The 15,769-nt window shown below is 51.4% G+C and overlaps 1 protein-coding gene across 1 annotated transcript; it reads right to left on the bottom strand.

Moving 5' to 3' along the window:
* Positions 1-2,071: 2,071 nt before the first annotated feature.
* Positions 2,072-12,622, bottom strand: haus7 (HAUS augmin-like complex, subunit 7). Its single transcript, XM_084680590.1, has 9 exons — positions 12,465-12,622; positions 11,648-11,763; positions 11,345-11,412; positions 5,004-5,065; positions 4,667-4,842; positions 4,473-4,584; positions 3,637-3,849; positions 3,422-3,530; positions 2,072-2,473 (listed from the first exon to the last, which is right to left on the bottom strand). The coding sequence occupies exons 1-9, from the start codon at positions 12,531-12,533 to the stop codon at positions 2,289-2,291; spliced, it is 1,110 nt and encodes a 369-aa protein (XP_084536716.1). The 5' UTR covers positions 12,534-12,622; the 3' UTR covers positions 2,072-2,288.
* Between the last annotated feature and the right edge of the window lie 3,147 nt (positions 12,623-15,769).

The following is a 15,769-nucleotide window of genomic DNA, read 5'->3' as shown; positions in this document are numbered from 1 at the left end:
GTAAAAACCTCTTGGCAGTGGGAGAGATGAGAGGAGAGAGACCAGTCTGGTTCAGACTGACAGGAAGGAGGAAGTAACTCAAATGACAGCGTGTTTCTGCAGTGCTATGCAGAATCATCAAGAACCCTGTTCCACAGAACCATCAAGAACCCTGTTCCACAGAACCCTGAGGCCACAGTGGACACAGACAGTAAAGGACTGGACCAGTGTGGACCAGTGTGGACCAGTCTGGACCAGTGTGGACCAGTCTGGCACCGCATGAATCTGTGGATCCATCCTGAGTATTAAATACCTCTCAGTGTGTCCTAGCCTCTAGATAGGCGATCCCCTCTCAGTGTGTCCTAGCCTCTACATCCAGCCTTAAAGCACACACATGCCATATCAACATTCTATGTGCTTATTTGAATAACCTCACATGTGGTTCACGGTTACAATGAGATAAGTTAACGTTAAAGAACACTTGCTTATCTTGTCCCTGTTCTAACAAACGAACAATGCCCCCTCTGGATTCCATGTGTTTGAGAAGGCAGGAAAGTGGAGATACCAACTTCTTTTATCAAAGTTGTTGTAGGATTTTGCATGAATGGACAAGATGACTCATTCAGCTTAAGACTGTTATGAGCAGTGACTGGTTGGCCTTATCTCGACACTGTCATCACACCTTCTCTGAGACTGAGAGGAGGAGGAGAAAAGCATTAATATTGCTGACGGTATAGTAGTTGTGACACTTGTCCTTCCAAAAGTGATTAATGGATCATTTGTAATTGGATAAGTGCTGTAGGAACCCACACTCTACGTGTCCCAAACACCAGGAAATGTCTTAGGTTTGGTGAAGCGCTGTTCAATTTTTTTACATTTACGCATTTAGCAGACGCTTTTATCTAAAGCGACTTCCAAGAGAGAGTTTTACAAAAGTGCATAGGTCACTGATCATAACAATGAGATAGCCCCAAACATTGTGGGTAGCCAAACATGAAGCATAAATTGTGAAACCAAATAAATTCCAAAGGGAAGAACAATAAGAGCATGAAGTTAGACAAGTTACAATTAAATAGCATTAACCTCAAAAGTGCAAGAGTGTACCTGTGGAAGAAGCAAGCAAGAAAAATATATTTGACGGCGAGTACAATAATTTAAGACAGTTACAACAAACAAACAAGAGCAACAAGTCTCTCAATAAGAGTTATTGTGATCCTGGAGGAAACTAACATCAGGTCCAGCCAATCATTCCTAAGTACTGTTGTACTTCCGGAACTTACCTGTTTTGAAACATAACCGGTAAGTTTCAGTTTTGTAAAATAAATAATTTCCAGACATCTGACTGCCAAGTCTGTGAGCTCAGACTGTCTCCTCTCTCTCTCCTGGTGTCTCCTCTCTCTCTCCTGGTGTCTCCTCTCTCTCTCCTGGTGTCTCCTCTCTCTCTCCTGGTGTTTCCTCTCTCTCTCCTGGTGTCTCCTCTCTCTCTCCTGGTGTCTCCTCTCTCTCTCCTGGTGTCTCCTCTCTCTCTCCTGGTGTCTCCTCTCTCTCTCCTGGTGTCTCCTCTCTCTCTCCTGGTGTCTCCTCTCTCCTGGTGTCTTCTCTCTCTCTCCTGGTGTCTTCTCTCTCTCTCTCTCCTGGTGTCTCCTCTCTCTCTCCTGGTGTCTCCTCTCTCTCTCCTGGTGTCTTCTCTCTCTCTCCTGGTGTCTTCTCTCTCTCTCCTGGTGTCTTCTCTCTCTCTCCTGGTGTCTTCTCTCTCTCTCCTGGTGTCTCCTCTCTCTCTCCTGGTGTCTTCTCTCTCTCTCCTGGTGTCTTCTCTCTCTCTCCTGGTGTCTTCTCTCTCCTGGTGTCTCCTCTCTTTCTCCTGGTGTCTCCTCTCTCCTGGTGTCTCCTCCTGGTCACCTGGGCAACAGCCACACCTCAGACAGCCTTGAGAAACTTCAGCAAGGTCCACCTCACACGTCCTGCCTTTTCCCAAGCAGGCCTACTATGGGGGGATTTGAACTTGCAACCTGTTGATCTGCAGTCAAATGCTCTAACCACTGAGCTACAGCCAAACCAAGAACACAATCTGACAATGACAACTCGACACCAGTTTCATGATTGAAAATATTCAATATTTTGTGAAACTCCAGTCAGAATTTAAATTGACAAAGAAAGGAAAAACAATTACATTAAAAAAAAAATGTAATTGAAACAAATGTGTACATGTCCCTCACAAGCTTCTGAATACATCTGAATGAAATTCATAACTTTTTAAATAGTTTTACTAACTGTAAAAGTGTGACATTAAAACATGTTTTGATGGCCGTTCAGTGTGAGAGCTGCTCATCAAAGCAGAGCAGCTCTGGGTCCTGGCTGGAGGGTCCTGATGATGCAGGAGGTCTCTGATGATGCAGGAAGTCTCTGATGATGCAGGAAGTCTCTGATGATGCAGGAAGTCTCTGATGATGCAGGAAGTCTCTGTATCTACTGGACAGAGCCTCCAACTGGCCCGCTGGAACACACACAGTGAGTGAGTCAGTGAATGTCTGTGTGCGCGAGTGTGTGTGTGTGTGCGACAGTGTGGGTGTGTGTGCGACAGTGTGTGTGTGTGTGTGCGACAGTGTGTGTGTGTGTGCGACACTGTGTGTGTGTGTGTGTGCGACAGTGTGTGAGTGTGTGTGCGACAGTGTGTGTGTGTGTGCGACACTGTGTGTGTGTGTGTGTGCGACACTGTGTGTGTGTGTGTGCGACAGTGTGTGTGTGTGTGCGACACTGTGTGTGTGTGTGTGCGACAGTGTGTGTGTGTGTGCGACAATGTGTGTGTGTGTGCGACAGTGTGGGTGTGTGTGCGACAGTGTGGGTGTGTGTGCGACAGTGTGGGTGTGTGTGCGACAGTGTGTGTGTGTGTGTGCGCGACAGTGTGTGTGTGTGTGCGACACTGTGTGTGTGTGTGCGCGACAGTGTGTGTGTGTGTGCGACAGTGTGTGTGTGTGTGTGCGACAGTGTGTGTGTGTGTGTGACAGTGTGTGTGTGTGTGCGACAGAGTGTGTGTGTGTGTGCGACAGTGTGTGTGTGCGACAGTGTGGGTGTGTGTGCGACAGTGTGTGTGTGTGTGCGACAGTGTGTGTGTGTGTGTGTGCGACACTGTGTGTGTGTGTGTGTGTGCGACACTGTGTGTGTGTGTGTGTGCGACAGTGTGTGTGTGTGTGTGCGACAGTGTGTGTGTGCGACAGTGTGTGTGTGTGTGTGCGACAGTGTGTGTGTGTGTGTGCGACAGTGTGTGTGTGTGTGCGACACTGTGTGTGTGTGTGCGACACTGTGTGTGTGTGTGCGACACTGTGTGTGTGTGTGCGACACTGTGTGTGTGTGTGTGCGACAATGTGTGTGTGTGTGCGACACTGTGTGTGTGTGTGCGACACTGTGTGTGTGTGTGCGACACTGTGTGTGTGTGTGCACCTACAGAGGGGGTGCTTCTCTCCATGTCTCCAGTGCAGAGGTCTTGAGTTGTCCTTCACAGTCTCCACCACACACTCACACACCTCAGACACCTGCTGCAGCACACCCAGCTCCTGGAGGGAGGGAGATACAGAAAGTGAGAATGTGAGTGAAAGACCTTGAAAGTGAAAGAGTGAACGTGTGCTGATGTGCGTTTAGGGATGTAGTGTGTGTGTGTACCGTGCTGCAGGCCAGCAGCAGCTGGTGCACTCTGCTGAAGGTGTGTGTGTGCGTGCTGGGGCTAGGGGGCGCTCTGCTGCAGTAGGGCCTGAGGTCAGCCTCATACACACGGCTGAAAGCAGCCATGAGCTGCAGCAGGTCACACAGCGCCACACGCAGCGCACACGCTGAGAACACGCTGGGACGCTGAGCCTCACCACGCAGGAACTCACACTGAGAGAGGAGGGAGAGGAGGGAGAGAGGGAGAGAGTGGAGAGGAGGGAGAGGAGGAAGGCAAGAGAAGGGAGAGAGAGACGGGGAGGGAGAGAGAGGGGGAGGGAGAGAGAGAGAGAGAGAGAGAGAGAGCGAGAGAGAGCGAGAGAGAGCGAGAGAGAGCGAGAGAGAGAGAGAGAGAGAGAGAGAGAGAGAGAGAGGAGGGAGAGAGAGAGGAGGGAGAGAGAGAGGAGGGAGAGAGAGAGGGGGAGACAAGGGAGGGAGAGAGGGGAAGGTGGAGAGAGAGAGGAGGTAGAGGAAGAAAGAGAGAGGAGGGCGAGAAGGAGGGAGAGGAAGAGAGAGAGAGGAGTGAGACGAAGGGTGAGGGAGAGGGAGAGGAAGAGGAGGGAGGTGGAAAGAGGAGGGGGAAGGAGAGAGGGAGGAAGTGGAGAGAGGAGGGAGAGAGGAGGGATAGGAAGAGAACTATTTAATAATTTAAAAGCACTTACACACACCACATCATTCAGCATTTACTGACATACATACATACTGACCTCTGGTACATACATACATACTGACCTCTGGTACATACATACATACATACATACATACATACATACATACATACATACATACATACTGACCTCTGCCTGTAGTTGCTCAAGGGCAGTCTGGGTGGACTGGAGGAGGGCTGTGACATTATCAGTCCTAGCCTTTGGCATGCTGGGTACTGACCTCTGACCTTTCCTAGGAGCCCTAGAGAGAAAGTGAGGAAGGGGAGGTTAAAAAAAGAGACAGAGACAGAGACAGAGAGACAGAGAGAGAGACAGAGGGATACCTGATGTCCACAGGCCAGGGGTTAAGGGAGGGCTGGAGGATGTGTGTGAGGCAGGACTGAGCCTCTGGGTTAAACAGCTCTCTCAGGAGGCTGTCTCCAGCAGGCCCCACACCACCTGGGACCAGAGTTAAGAGCTGCTCCAGGAACTGCAGCTGCCGCAGGGGGCACACGCTACCCTGGGAGGGGGGGGGGCAGAAGTAATGGCATTACACAAAGCCAATGCTAAACTTCCCACGTTAGTGCATGTCTCCTCCCACTCACCACAACCTCCCTCCTCACCCACACCCTCCCTCCTCTCCTCCTCACCCACACCCTCCCTCCTCTCCTCCCTTCTTACCTTGATCAAGTCCAGGTCATTTATTTCACACAACATCATCTCATGCCCAAAGCCAGCCAGCTCTTGAAACAGACAGTGTGTGAGAGAAAGAGAGGGAAGGGTTTACATTATTACATCATAATAATAAATTGTATTTGTAATGATCTTTCTTGCACTCAAAGCGTGATACATGTCAATTATAATCACAGTCTTACTACATAAAACTCTTTTGTTATTATCATTATTATGATTGATAACAAATCGTCAATGTACTCTGGGGCCAGCCCTGCAAGAATGAACGTGTTAAAGCACGCCTGGTGCTTTTACAAAGCACAGCAGGAGAGGGAGTCAGGTGGCTGAGTGGTTAGGGAATTAGGCTAGTAATCAGAAGGAGTTGCCAGTTTTATTCCCGGCCGGACCAAAAATGACGTTGTGTCCTTGGGCAAGGCATTTTACCCTACTTGCCTCAGGGGGAATGTTTAGTCATTTAGCGTCTGCTAACTGGTGGTTAGCGTGGTGGTAGTGGAGGTAGTGGAGGGGTGGTGGTAGTGGAGGGGTGGTGGTAGTGGAGGGGTGGTGGTAGTGGAGGGGTGGTGGTAGTGGAGGTAGTGGAGGGGTGGTGGTAGTGGAGGGGTGGTGGTAGTGGAGGGGTGGTGGTAGTGGAGGGGTGGTGGTAGTGGAGGGGTGGTGGTGGTAGTGGAGGGGTGGTGGTAGTGGAGGTGGTAGTGGAGGGGTGGTGGTAGTGGAGGGGTGGTGGTAGTGGAGGGGTGGTGGTAGTGGAGGGGTGGTGGTAGTGGAGGGGTGGTGGTAGTGGAGGTGTGGTGGTAGTGGAGGTGTGGTGGTAGTGGAGGGGTGGTGGTAGTGGAGGGGTGGTGGTAGTGGAGGTGTGGTGGTAGTGGAGGTGTGGTGGTAGTGGAGGGGTGGTGGTGGTAGTGGAGGGGTGGTGGTAGTGGAGGTGTGGTGGTAGTGGAGGTGTGGTGGTAGTGGAGGTGTGGTGGTAGTGGAGGGGTGGTGGTGGTAGTGGAGGTGTGGTGGTAGTGGAGGGGTGGTGGTGGTAGTGGAGGGGTGGTGGTAGTGGAGGTGTGGTGGTAGTGGAGGTGTGGTGGTAGTGGAGGTGTGGTGGTAGTGGAGGGGTGGTGGTGGTAGTGGAGGGGTGGTGGTAGTGGAGGTGTGGTGGTAGTGGAGGTGTGGTGGTAGTGGAGGTGTGGTGGTAGTGGAGGGGTGGTGGTGGTAGTGGAGGGGTGGTGGTAGTGGAGGTGTGGTGGTAGTGGAGGGGTGGTGGTAGTGGAGGTGTGGTGGTAGTGGAGGGGTGGTGGTAGTGGAGGTGTGGTGGTAGTGGAGGGGTGGTGGTAGTGGAGGTGTGGTGGTAGTGGAGGGGTGGTGGTAGTGGAGGGGTGGTGGTAGTGGAGGGGTGGTGGTAGTGGAGGTGTGGTGGTAGTGGAGGTGTGGTGGTAGTGGAGGTGTGGTGGTAGTGGAGGTGTGGTGGTAGTGGAGGTGTGGTGGTAGTGGAGGTGTGGTGGTAGTGGAGGGGTGGTGGTAGTGGAGGTGTGGTGGTAGTGGAGGTGTGGTGGTAGTGGAGGTGTGGTGGTAGTGGAGGTGTGGTGGTAGTGGAGGGGTGGTGGTAGTGGAGGGGTGGTGGTAGTGGAGGTGTGGTGGTAGTGGAGGGGTGGTGGTAGTGGAGGTGTGGTGGTAGTGGAGGGGTGGTGGTAGTGGAGGTGTGGTGGTAGTGGAGGTGTGGTGGTAGTGGAGGTGTGGTGGTAGTGGAGGTGTGGTGGTAGTGGAGGTGTGGTGGTAGTGGAGGGGTGGTGGTAGTGGAGGTGTGGTGGTAGTGGAGGTGTGGTGGTAGTGGAGGTGTGGTGGTAGTGGAGGTGTGGTGGTAGTGGAGGTGTGGTGGTAGTGGAGGGGTGGTGGTAGTGGAGGGGTGGTGGTAGTGGAGGTGTGGTGGTAGTGGAGGTGTGGTGGTAGTGGAGGTGTGGTGGTAGTGGAGGTGTGGTGGTAGTGGAGGTGTGGTGGTAGTGGAGGTGTGGTGGTAGTGGAGGTAGTGGAGGTGTGGTGGTAGTGGAGGTGTGGTGGTAGTGGAGGGGTGGTGGTAGTGGAGGTGTGGTGGTAGTGGAGGTGTGGTGGTAGTGGAGGTGTGGTGGTAGTGGAGGTGTGGTGGTAGTGGAGGTGTGGTGGTAGTGGAGGTGTGGTGGTAGTGGAGGGGTGGTGGTAGTGGAGGTGTGGTGGTAGTGGAGGTGTGGTGGTAGTGGAGGTGTGGTGGTAGTGGAGGTGTGGTGGTAGTGGAGGTGTGGTGGTAGTGGAGGGGTGGTGGTAGTGGAGGTGTGGTGGTAGTGGAGGGGTGGTGGTAGTGGAGGTGTGGTGGTAGTGGAGGGGTGGTGGTAGTGGAGGTGTGGTGGTAGTGGAGGTGTGGTGGTAGTGGAGGTGTGGTGGTAGTGGAGGTGTGGTGGTAGTGGAGGTGTGGTGGTAGTGGAGGGGTGGTGGTAGTGGAGGTGTGGTGGTAGTGGAGGTGTGGTGGTAGTGGAGGTGTGGTGGTAGTGGAGGTGTGGTGGTAGTGGAGGTGTGGTGGTAGTGGAGGGGTGGTGGTAGTGGAGGGGTGGTGGTAGTGGAGGTGTGGTGGTAGTGGAGGGGTGGTGGTAGTGGAGGTGTGGTGGTAGTGGAGGGGTGGTGGTAGTGGAGGTGTGGTGGTAGTGGAGGGGTGGTGGTAGTGGAGGTGTGGTGGTAGTGGAGGTGTGGTGGTAGTGGAGGGGTGGTGGTAGTGGAGGTGTGGTGGTAGTGGAGGGGTGGTGGTAGTGGAGGGGTGGTGGTAGTGGAGGTGTGGTGGTAGTGGAGGTGTGGTGGTAGTGGAGGTGTGGTGGTAGTGGAGGTGTGGTGGTAGTGGAGGTGTGGTGGTAGTGGAGGTGTGGTGGTAGTGGAGGTGTGGTGGTAGTGGAGGTGTGGTGGTAGTGGAGGTGTGGTGGTAGTGGAGGTGTGGTGGTAGTGGAGGTGTGGTGGTAGTGGAGGGGTGGTGGTAGTGGAGGGGTGGTGGTAGTGGAGGTGTGGTGGTAGTGGAGGGGTGGTGGTAGTGGAGGTGTGGTGGTAGTGGAGGGGTGGTGGTAGTGGAGGTGTGGTGGTAGTGGAGGGGTGGTGGTAGTGGAGGGGTGGTGGTAGTGGAGGGGTGGTGGTAGTGGAGGTGTGGTGGTAGTGGAGGTGTGGTGGTAGTGGAGGGGTGGTGGTAGTGGAGGGGTGGTGGTAGTGGAGGTGTGGTGGTAGTGGAGGTGTGGTGGTAGTGGAGGTGTGGTGGTAGTGGAGGGGTGGTGGTAGTGGAGGTGTGGTGGTAGTGGAGGTGTGGTGGTAGTGGAGGTGTGGTGGTAGTGGAGGTGTGGTGGTAGTGGAGGTGTGGTGGTAGTGGAGGGGTGGTGGTAGTGGAGGTGTGGTGGTAGTGGAGGTGTGGTGGTAGTGGAGGGGTGGTGGTAGTGGAGGTGTGGTGGTAGTGGAGGCGTGGTGGTAGTGGAGGGGTGGTGGTAGTGGAGGTGTGGTGGTAGTGGAGGTGTGGTGGTAGTGGAGGTGTGGTGGTAGTGGAGGGGTGGTGGTAGTGGAGGTGTGGTGGTAGTGGAGGTGTGGTGGTTGTGGAGGTGTGGTGGTAGTGGAGGTGTGGTGGTAGTGGAGGTGTGGTGGTAGTGGAGGGGTGGTGGTAGTGGAGGTGTGGTGGTAGTGGAGGTGTGGTGGTAGTGGAGGGGTGGTGGTAGTGGAGGTGTGGTGGTAGTGGAGGCGTGGTGGTAGTGGAGGCGTGGTGGTAGTGGAGGCGTGGTGGTAGTGGAGGTAGTGGAGGTAGTGGAGGGGTGGTGGTAGTGGAGGGGTGGTGGTAGTGGAGGGGTGGTGGTAGTGGAGGTGTGGTGGTAGTGGAGGTGTGGTGGTAGTGGAGGTGTGGTGGTAGTGGAGGGGTGGTGGTAGTGGAGGTGTGGTGGTAGTGGAGGTGTGGTGGTAGTGGAGGTGTGGTGGTAGTGGAGGTGTGGTGGTAGTGGAGGTGTGGTGGTAGTGGAGGTGTGGTGGTAGTGGAGGGGTGGTGGTAGTGGAGGTGTGGTGGTAGTGGAGGGGTGGTGGTAGTGGAGGCGTGGTGGTAGTGGAGGGGTGGTGGTAGTGGAGGTGTGGTGGTAGTGGAGGGGTGGTGGTAGTGGAGGTGTGGTGGTAGTGGAGGGGTGGTGGTAGTGGAGGTGTGGTGGTAGTGGAGGTGTGGTGGTTAGCGTGGTGGTAGTGGAGGGGTGGTGGTAGTGGAGGGGTGGTGGTAGTGGAGGTGTGGTGGTAGTGGAGGTGTGGTGGTAGTGGAGGGGTGGTGGTAGTGGAGGTGTGGTGGTTAGCGTGGTGGTAGTGGAGGGGTGGTGGTAGTGGAGGGGTGGTGGTAGTGGAGGTGTGGTGGTAGTGGAGGTGTGGTGGTAGTGGAGGGGTGGTGGTAGTGGAGGTGTGGTGGTAGTGGAGGTGTGGTGGTAGTGGAGGGGTGGTGGTAGTGGAGGTGTGGTGGTAGTGGAGGTGTGGTGGTAGTGGAGGTGTGGTGGTAGTGGAGGTGTGGTGGTAGTGGAGGGGTGGTGGTAGTGGAGGTGTGGTGGTAGTGGAGGTGTGGTGGTAGTGGAGGTGTGGTGGTAGTGGAGGTGGTAGTGGAGGTGTGGTGGTAGTGGAGGTGTGGTGGTAGTGGAGGTGTGGTGGTAGTGGAGGTGTGGTGGTAGTGGAGGTGTGGTGGTAGTGGAGGTGTGGTGGTAGTGGAGGTGTGGTGGTAGTGGAGGTGTGGTGGTAGTGGAGGTGTGGTGGTAGTGGAGGGGTGGTGGTAGTGGAGGGGTGGTGGTAGTGGAGGGGTGGTGGTAGTGGAGGTGGTAGTGGAGGTGTGGTGGTAGTGGAGGTGTGGTGGTAGTGGAGGTGTGGTGGTAGTGGAGGGGTGGTGGTAGTGGAGGGGTGGTGGTAGTGGAGGGGTGGTGGTAGTGGAGGTGTGGTGGTAGTGGAGGTGTGGTGGTAGTGGAGGGGTGGTGGTAGTGGAGGGGTGGTGGTGGTGGAGGGGTGGTGGTAGTGGAGGTGTGGTGGTAGTGGAGGTGTGGTGGTAGTGGAGGGGTGGTGGTGGTAGTGGAGGTGTGGTGGTAGTGGAGGGGTGGTGGTAGTGGAGGGGTGGTGGTAGTGGAGGTGTGGTGGTAGTGGAGGGGTGGTGGTAGTGGAGGGGTGGTGGTAGTGGAGGGGTGGTGGTAGTGGAGGGGTGGTGGTAGTGGAGGGGTGGTGGTAGTGGAGGTGTGGTGGTAGTGGAGGTGTGGTGGTAGTGGAGGTGTGGTGGTAGTGGAGGTGTGGTGGTAGTGGAGGGGTGGTGGTAGTGGAGGGGTGGTGGTAGTGGAGGTGTGGTGGTAGTGGAGGGGTGGTGGTAGTGGAGGTGTGGTGGTAGTGGAGGGGTGGTGGTAGTGGAGGGGTGGTGGTAGTGGAGGGGTGGTGGTAGTGGAGGTGTGGTGGTAGTGGAGGTGTGGTGGTAGTGGAGGTGTGGTGGTAGTGGAGGTGTGGTGGTAGTGGAGGGGTGGTGGTAGTGGAGGGGTGGTGGTAGTGGAGGTGTGGTGGTAGTGGAGGTGTGGTGGTAGTGGAGGTGTGGTGGTAGTGGAGGGGTGGTGGTAGTGGAGGTGTGGTGGTAGTGGAGGGGTGGTGGTAGTGGAGGTGTGGTGGTAGTGGAGGTGTGGTGGTAGTGGAGGGGTGGTGGTAGTGGAGGTGTGGTGGTAGTGGAGGGGTGGTGGTAGTGGAGGTGTGGTGGTAGTGGAGGGGTGGTGGTAGTGGAGGGGTGGTGGTAGTGGAGGGGTGGTGGTAGTGGAGGGGTGGTGGTAGTGGAGGTGTGGTGGTAGTGGAGGTGTGGTGGTAGTGGAGGGGTGGTGGTAGTGGAGGTGTGGTGGTAGTGGAGGGGTGGTGGTAGTGGAGGTGTGGTGGTAGTGGAGGTGTGGTGGTAGTGGAGGGGTGGTGGTAGTGGAGGTGTGGTGGTAGTGGAGGGGTGGTGGTAGTGGAGGTAGTGGAGGGGTGGTGGTAGTGGAGGTGTGGTGGTAGTGGAGGGGTGGTGGTAGTGGAGGGGTGGTGGTAGTGGAGGGGTGGTGGTAGTGGAGGTGTGGTGGTAGTGGAGGTGTGGTGGTAGTGGAGGGGTGGTGGTAGTGGAGGTGTGGTGGTAGTGGAGGGGTGGTGGTAGTGGAGGTGTGGTGGTAGTGGAGGTGTGGTGGTAGTGGAGGGGTGGTGGTAGTGGAGGTGTGGTGGTAGTGGAGGTGTGGTGGTAGTGGAGGTGTGGTGGTAGTGGAGGTGTGGTGGTAGTGGAGGTGTGGTGGTAGTGGAGGTGTGGTGGTAGTGGAGGTGTGGTGGTAGTGGAGGGGTGCTAGTGTGCTCATCACCTTGGTTCAGGGTGTCTGAGTCTCTAGTCCTTATGGAGGAGAGACTCTTACTCAAAGATGGACTGATGCTGTAGAGAGAGAGAGAGACCAAATGTTAGTGCGGAGGAGGGTGAGAGATGGAGAGATGAGGGGAGAGGGAGAGAGGAAGAGAGATGTGGGGGAGAGAGGAAGAAGGGAAGATGCTCCATCTTATCAATAATCCTGTTAAAGTTCACTTGTTAGACACTGAATACTTCAGAAGAGTGCCGATTACTTAAGTTCAGCTACTACACAGATACGGTCTACGTAGTTACAGCAACTCACGTGGTACAAATCCAGGTGAGGATATCGGTGCGATGCTGGGAGGGCGTGCACAGAAGATCCAGCATACTAGCAGGTTCGCGGAGAAACAGTCCCTCCACCAACGGACACGACGCCGCCTGCACAGTATGAAACAACACGATGTCCATATTGTTTTGATCCTACTTGTGCCTGCATAGTCCGCTTGGCTGTATAGTTATACAATGACTAAATTTAACAAGCTATATAGTTATACAGTAGCAATAACAGCCGGTGTTGGACCTAATTTCCCCCCCCACCCCCACCCCCCCGCACTGGTATGTGAAGATTGGAGAACCGAGGCGATTTTTACTGTTAAGCCTCGTCTTAAGCTTTGAGGAAACTGCCAGTAGGCAATTTAATTCATTTTTCATTCAAATATTAGTGATCATGCGCTGCACTTGAGAGCCTATACAATTTACGTCGTGCTACATGTAAAATCTGAATGATTGTCTCACGAAAATAGACGTAATGTTGAGCTACTCTTGAGAAACGATGTTGATTTTGTGCTACACTGTCCTACTGTCGGAATGAGGTAATATATGGATTATGTTGTCATTGCACCTGCTGTTATCATAGTCACAGTGAGTCATTCTGCGGGGACTGAGAATTCGGTCCAACACCGGAACGCTGTTGCTGTTGCAACGCTAGCGTTGGCCAGTTTGCTTTGTAGGATACAGCAAACTGGCTTATGTGTTGATAAGATTGACTCGACGCATTCTATGTTGCTACATCCAACAGTACAGCTTGCTGGCTAACGCCATATAAAATAAAGGTTAGAGTTGTAAGTAAACGTATTCACCTGTAGAGCGGTGTAAACATTTAGGGCGAGTTGATTTTCTTTCAAAGCACCCGCCATCTTCCCTTCCATGACAGTTGGACGGATATGACGTATATTTTGAATAAATGCAATACTGACCTCTAATGATCAATTGACAGTAGTGCAACACATTTCAAAACCGTTCTTTAAGAATGCAGTAAATCAGTGACATAATGTTTTGAATGTTAAAAAGTATTCAATACTTTAACATTGTCATTTTAACAACACCGAATTAGTTGGTTTTGAATTCACCTCTTTAAAATTGAAATATTAAATCTGATTGCAACATCCCGGATACCAAGAATAAAAACATAAGGTTAGGAGAAATGAGATGGTTCGATTGCATTCAGGCTCGATTGCCTTACCTATCCTTGGTATCCCGGATGTTGCAATCGTTTTTTTTTTACTCGATTTTTTTTGCCTTGAATTTTGGGTATTTGAATTTCACCATTCGAATCTGAGAAGCCTGAATTTTGTTCTAATTGATTTTTTTGAAACTTGAAAATGGTTTTCATTGCATTTTGGGGACCTGAATTTTACTGTTCGAATTTGAGCAACCTGAATTTCCGAAGCTTAAATTTTTGGATCAGATTTCTTTTTTTACATTGAAATAAATTCTCAGTTTAATTTTTAGGTGGTTAGGGTTAGGTGGTTTGAGGTGAATTCCAAACCAACAAATTTGGTGGTGTTTAAATGTCAATATTAAGTGTTCAATGACTTTTAAAATTCTAAACATTATGTCACTGATTTGCTTCCATGGCAGTATGTTTGTTCTCGACAAAAGCTTTGACAAATATATCTCAACCAATCTTTAGAATGACATCAACATTTCACAAAACTGTCATATCCATGGTTTAGACCAGTGTAAATGATCACAGAATAATAGATTTAGGAAAAGCAATAACACAGAGACACACATACACTTGTCAAAGTTATTATTGTACAATACTTTGATGTCTTTTTCTTTCATACAGACAAAAGGTGTGAGTCCTTCCCTGTAAACTGTCTTACAATACAGATTATTCTACAGCATACAGGTGTGTTCCTCTCATATATGGGTACTTATTCGCTTAAGTAACAGGCAAGTAATTCTTATATATATTCAATAGTTTGAACATTGTTTAATTTTTTTTTCTTCAAAATCTTTTTATTGGTCTTTTTCCTGTTACCACTGTTAGTGCTGCATTAGCCTGTTGATCGAAGAACAGCGCTGAGATGTGCAACAAAGACGTTCTACACGTAATATTTACAACAGGATGAAACCCTGGTGGATATGACCGTCTCCAAATGTGTTTGTCTTTAATCAGTGAGATGGCAGTACTACTTAGAGCGCCTCCCATGCAGCCTACCCACAATGCAACAGAGCTTCTGCAGTCTGCCAGCGTCAGCGGTCTGTCTCGGACACAACCTCTGACCTTGTCCCCTAGCTACTCTGCTGAAGGAAACTCCTCCCCCAAGCTGACACCCTCCCAATGCTGTTCTAGTCTGGACAGGAACTGCAGCTCCGAGAGAACGCTCTGGAGAGTGACACCCTTCCAGAACTGTTTTAGTTCGAGATCACTGAGGAGGATGAAATCATTCCAGAAATGTTCTAGTTCTAGAACACTCAGGAGAATGAGACCCTTCCAGAACTGTTGTAGTTCTAGAACACTCAGGAGAATGAGACCCCTTCCAGAAACGTTCTAGATCTCGAACAGTGGGAGCACCGCTGGATAATAATAAATAACCATAATAATTTTAACAAGGATGATAGCAATGATAATAATGATAGTAACCGTCATTTATAATTTGATTTGATAATAATAATAATATTAATAGTAATAATAATATACAAGCACTTACATGTTATATGTTTTCTTCTTTACAAAAAGAAATAGTAAAAGTAAAATTAAGAGATAAATAAAACATCTAAAAAGTAAAGGTGTCAGGAAACCACCTGTTAAAGACACATTTGTGCACTTCTGATATGTACACAACTGCTGTTGTACAATAATTTGTAACTTTTATACTAAATATATTATATACTCTTTTCACATTGTGTTTTCTGCTTCCCTCACAACATCATAATGAAACAATATGCCAGGATGGATTCAATATCTGCCTGTGTCTGTGTGCGTGTGTGTGTCTGTGTGTGTTTGGTCTGGGAAATAATAAGTAGGTTGAGGTTAAAATACATTAACAAGTTGGATAAAAGGAATACAAATGTACAGGTTAGAATACCAGTGGCATTAAGTCTCCTGGTTTCTTTTAGTGGGTGTGCGTGAACCTGTGTGTACGTATGTGTGAGTGTGAGAGAGAGAGACTGAGAGAGAGAGAAGGGAAAAGCTAAGTTACACAGCAGTGACATACTATAATGTAATACCAACACATGAAGTGACACACAATAAATGATACCAACACATGCTTCTATTGGACAGGCCCGCAGTCTGTCACAGCCTCTTTGCCTCTCGATTGGCCTGGTCAGGCTGAGGGGCGTGTCTAGAAGAAGGTAAAGGTGAGCAGGGTACTCAGGGAGCCCCGTGTACCTGGAATCAGAACGAGATGGAGAAGGAGCCAATGCCAGCCCCGCAACGTTATACCTTCCTGTCTGAAGGCTTCTGGAGGTCTTAAAATGGGCGCGGCAGTCTGTTACCCATCAACGCTCTGGCCCTTCTCTGGAGGGAGGGAAGTGATGGGGAGGGCAGGCAAACTTACTATTTCCTGATTAGAGGAGGGGGGTGGATTGGGGTTAGGGTTACGCGGCAGCTGACTGGGATTGGAATGTGATGGACGCTTCGGAATGTTCCAGCATTCTATGGAATGTTGGCATGAAATGGGAAGGAATGTTGCGTTGTGTCGTGTTTCTACTGCATGGTAGTGTATATTAGCGTGGGGTAGTTTGTCTTAGGGTGTGGTAGTGTGTATTAGTGTGTGGTAGTGTTTTGTAGTGTGTGGTAGTGAGTGATATATATAGCATGTCCTGTCCTGATATGTTCTGTGTCACGTGATTGGTTAATGCCTTGGTTAAGGTTTGATCATGTGATCGTGTAATGGCAGTGAAAGGGGGCGTGTCCAGCCCTGACAAAATGCAGCTTGATGTTTATTTAAAGGTATATCTGGCAGCTGTACACTGCCCTTATAATTCAAGGGGGTGGCGGGGGGGGTGGGTGGTCTACGTGCACGTCACTACTGATGGGTGACAACTCTGACATACCCACCAAACAAGAGAAAACGTGCCTCAAAAGCTCGTCAAACGCCATTTCCAGTGCTCATGGTGTGTGAGTGGTGACAACATCTCATTGGCCAGA

Source organism: Hypomesus nipponensis, chromosome 18 (assembly GCF_054491055.1).
Source record: "Hypomesus nipponensis isolate SF chromosome 18, ASM5449105v1, whole genome shotgun sequence".
Classification (NCBI taxonomy): domain Eukaryota; kingdom Metazoa; phylum Chordata; class Actinopteri; order Osmeriformes; family Osmeridae; genus Hypomesus; species Hypomesus nipponensis.
The sequence above is the reverse complement of the archived record's forward strand: the minus strand, read 5'-3'. Positions and strand labels throughout refer to the sequence as shown.